Source organism: Arachis ipaensis, chromosome B3 (assembly GCF_059453495.1).
Source record: "Arachis ipaensis isolate K30076 ecotype BB chromosome B3, ASM5945349v1, whole genome shotgun sequence".
Taxonomy (NCBI): Eukaryota; Viridiplantae; Streptophyta; class Magnoliopsida; order Fabales; family Fabaceae; genus Arachis; species Arachis ipaensis.
The window spans coordinates 11,708,603-11,712,617 of record NC_142438.1 but is presented as its reverse complement, the minus strand read 5'-3'; the positions used below and the strand labels follow the sequence as shown (position 1 = coordinate 11,712,617).

The following is a 4,015-nucleotide window of genomic DNA, read 5'->3' as shown; positions in this document are numbered from 1 at the left end:
TGAATCCAAATGTAGATATTTTCTTATTGACATTTATGTTTAAAGTTAATATAGAATAAATAAAATAATAAACAATTAACTTTCAATAATAATCTATATCAGTATTAAATTAAATCAACTAAATTCGATTTATATGTATATACTGCAGAAGTAGTAAATCGAATCCAATTAGATTCGATTTACATTGAAAAAACGTAAATCGAATTTAGTTGATTCGATTTACATAGAAATAAAATCAGACATACATGTAAGTCATTTTATTTTAGGACATTTGCGTAGTATTAATTCCCATTTGATTTGTTTATGTGTTTTTACCAAAATTTTAGGAATAGAAAATAAAGAGAATATTTATCATGTGCATGTAAAATATTAATTATTATATATTTGTATATAAATACATGTACAATTAAACTTATTTTTAATATAAATTTTAAATTTTAATAGGTTCTAATTACCGATAGAAAATTGTCAAAAAATTTGACACTAGTTACTGAGAGAAAATTTGTCGAAAAATAAACCCCATTTTTGACTGAATGTGAGCCGCTGAGCCTTAGCATAATAGCATCCAAGTTACATGTAGGACATGTTAATCCAATGTGTGTAATTCACTCACATAAATTTTTCAATCCTGAAAAGTCGCTAATAGTCCACATTAGTATCGCAAACATCTCAAATTTATGAAAGTTTGAATGAAATTAAATGTTAAGAATAATAGAAATTGGTGCTATTTTCATAAAAAATTTGTTTTGATGTTAAACTTGATGACTTCAAACTAAAATTATGTTTTTCGAAGACTTAGATCAAACTAAAAATGCTTGATTGTTCCAATACATGAACAAATCACCTCTGTAGTACACCCTGCGTGGAATCGTAAGTTATCATCCCTTCACTTCATTGTTTCCAGTGGTGTCAACGGCAATGTTCACTGAGTTGCGCATTTTCTTCTAATTCAAGTTGTTTATACATTGGAAAGGTTTGCACGGATATACATTTAAGAGATAGTATGACTGCACGGGGTACCTTCATCAGTTGTTTCTGATCGAGATTCGAAAACTTATTTAAGCTTTCGCACATAGAATAGTCTTTTTGTGATTCTTTTACCTGATTCCATTCAACCACTCGAAACTAGGAAAACAAATTTCAAAGCCAGAAAGAGAAAGAATTCTTATATTATTGTCAATGATTGAATCTTTATAAATTTTGCTTTATATCCGTAATGTACAAATCAATGACTGTCCCAAGTCAGAACACCCAACAAGGGAAGCACCACCCAAAAAACTACTACAACATAATTTTGCCCCCCTTCTTCCCTCACTGTGTACGTGTGTATAATTTGAATGTATACATAAACTACAATGTTACCAGCCTAGAATTTGCAGTGTTAACAAACCAATCAAATGTTACATAAACAGAAAAATAGAAGAAGAAAAAAAAATCACCATCTTTCATCTCCTGTCCAATTGTTTTTCTCTTTTGGCCCTGTAGGACCTTCCTCACCATACAGCTCCACTGGAAGCTTGTTAAAGAAGTTCTTCACTGAGAACCGAAGCATTCGCGGAAGCGCATCGATTATCCTATCAATCTCAGTTCTCGAATCATAAACGATTTTTGGCCCCCACTCTCTCATATACTGCAACCACAGAGGCTCCTTGACAGCATCTCCAAGATATTCAGCTGCAACAATCTCATAGTGAACACTTGAATTCACATAAAAGTTGCTTCGACACGCATCGTTTCTGATCCCAACTCCAAGTTTTGAAGAACCTTGGATAAAGGTTCCAGGATGAGGGTAACTAGCATGCCCATTTTTTGAAGAGTAAACAATAGCTTTGTTTCCATCAATGTATTCTAAATCATATGCATCAACCCATTCTCCCCCACTATGCTGTGAGTAGTATATACTATATAATTCTCCATTGAAATTGCATACTCTAAGTGTGAAATGCTCCCAATCACCAACATGCTCTCCAATCTTGCTTAAAGGTATGTTTTTCATTCCAATTTTAAGAGTGGCTGGTCCATTGAATGGACAGAAAATCCACATTGCAATGTCTGTGAAAGTTCCACCAAGTGCCGGCTTCACATGAACATAAAGCCTTGCACTTTGCAAGTCCCCGCGTTTGAGAAAGTCCTTTCTATCATCACTTGGCAAGTCTATCCAAAACTCCTTGTCATTCGTTCCTCCACGAGGTAGATTTGAGCCGGTTTCATCAATTGCCTCGCCTGTAGTTACACCCTTTCTGTACAAGCAAGCTCCATTGTTGAAATACCAGACCACAGAAGACGGCAAGTAAACTTCTTCCGGATGAAAGAAAATGGTAGGACCATAATGCTGGATAAGTGCATGTATCTGTTCCAGGTTTGGCATTGTTTGTTGAACAGGATTTAGGTTCCTCAAGCATGCAATTGGAAGCTCTTCACCGATGTTCCAGCATCCGTTACTACAGAAAAAGGACCCAACTGGAACTCCTTGCCCTTGAACGCTGCGATCACAAGGTCTCAAGTTCCAAGCCTGAAATGAAAGCTCTGGAATTTTAGAATTTACAGCGAGTAATAGGCGGTAAGGCTCGCATTTATCAGTGAGGTCAGAACGAACACAGCAGATTTCATCCAACTGAGGCTTATTAGGATTGTCAGTAACCAAGTATCCAACTGCCTTGTAACCTTCTGGAGGCTCAGGTATCCAAAAGTAACCACAACCACTCAGAGTTTCACGATTTCCTGCATTCGAACTCCAAACTAACTCAAAATTCAGGGGATTCCTCAGGGGAGGTAGCTTGTCGTGATCATCGCAATGATTAGTTTCAACTTCCTTAGCAACAAGCACAAAACCCCTTAAAGGCTTGTTGCTAGGTTGACAATAATGGCCAAGGATGTGGAAACCCTGAGGTATTTCGACAGGCTTATAGAACACAACAGCATTCTTTTTGTCCTGCATAGCATTGCTGCTCCAAATGAACTCAAAATTAGAGACCTTGAAAGCTTCTATTTCACCAAGATTTGCAAATCCAGAAGCAAAACTTCCTCCTGTAACCATAGATTTTAGAGACCTAAGTTAATTTTTCCTTTCAAAAAAAAGGTCCTTGCTACTTCTATATGCTATTGATTTATATAATGCATTGTTAATCATAATAATCTAGTACACAACACCGAATAGAAGTGAGGAATTTGATTTCTAAATCAAGGAAGGGTAAAAGAAGAAAGTAATTTCATTGGAAGGCGCATACAATGAAAAACGTGAAGAGAAGGATGTTACCGTGAGGCCAATTCGGGATCGGAGAGGGAAGAGAAAAAGTTTGAGGCTGAGAAGTACACATTATTGCGTTCGTCTTCCGACCGAAGCATGAGAAAACGAGCATCTATCTCCCTTCTTCTTCATACGCACGCATTCTGTGACTTTCTTTCACTTTATCCAACACTCCTCAATCATCATCATCATGCGATCCATCTTCTCGTGTTTGATTGTTTTTAATTTTTTATCGATGTTTCTTCTCATTCATAATAAGCTTTTCCGAACCAATCTCTCTTGGCTCATAATAGTGTATCTAAATGCAGGCAAATTTGTGCATGGATCCTTGAAGGAAATAAATAGTAAGCTAATAATCTTTCAATTTGGCATAAACAGTTTAATAATTAATAAATGGTTAATTCGTCAACGTCAAAATATTGATTTCGTTAAATTTTTTAAACATTGAAATAATTTAGGTATTTTTCAAAAATATTAGTAATTTTTTTTTTATTTTGACACCTACGGGAAAAATTTGATATAAACACAATTCGATATTCATTTATTATATTTTTTAAATTTAAAAAATTATAAAACAACAATGACATTTTGTATTTTACTACTTTTAATTTTTAAAAAATATAAAACATATTATTTTGTCATTTATTACTTTTTAAATTTTTAAAAAGTAAAATAGTAATGTTGTATTATATTTTTTTTTTCACGACCGTATACAACAGATATATTCAATCATGTCTGGCATTACACCCCTTTAGAGTCAATACATTA

General features: G+C 34.3%; 1 protein-coding gene across 2 annotated transcripts; it reads right to left on the bottom strand.

Annotated features, from left to right (window-relative positions):
• Window positions 1–1,153: 1,153 nt before the first annotated feature.
• On the bottom strand, window positions 1,154–3,646 carry LOC107634164 (hypothetical protein At1g04090-like). 2 transcript variants are annotated; one of them, XM_016337740.3, is made up of 2 exons: window positions 3,257–3,646; window positions 1,154–3,027 (listed from the first exon to the last, which is right to left on the bottom strand). In XM_016337740.3, the coding sequence occupies exons 1-2, from the start codon at window positions 3,357–3,359 to the stop codon at window positions 1,436–1,438; spliced, it is 1,695 nt and encodes a 564-aa protein (XP_016193226.1). In that variant the 5' UTR covers window positions 3,360–3,646; the 3' UTR covers window positions 1,154–1,435. The 2 variants fall into 2 exon arrangements, with proteins under 2 accessions (XP_016193226.1, XP_020973797.1); XM_021118138.2 differs by having other exon boundaries at window positions 1,154–2,945; window positions 3,257–3,557.
• Window positions 3,647–4,015: the final 369 nt, after the last annotated feature.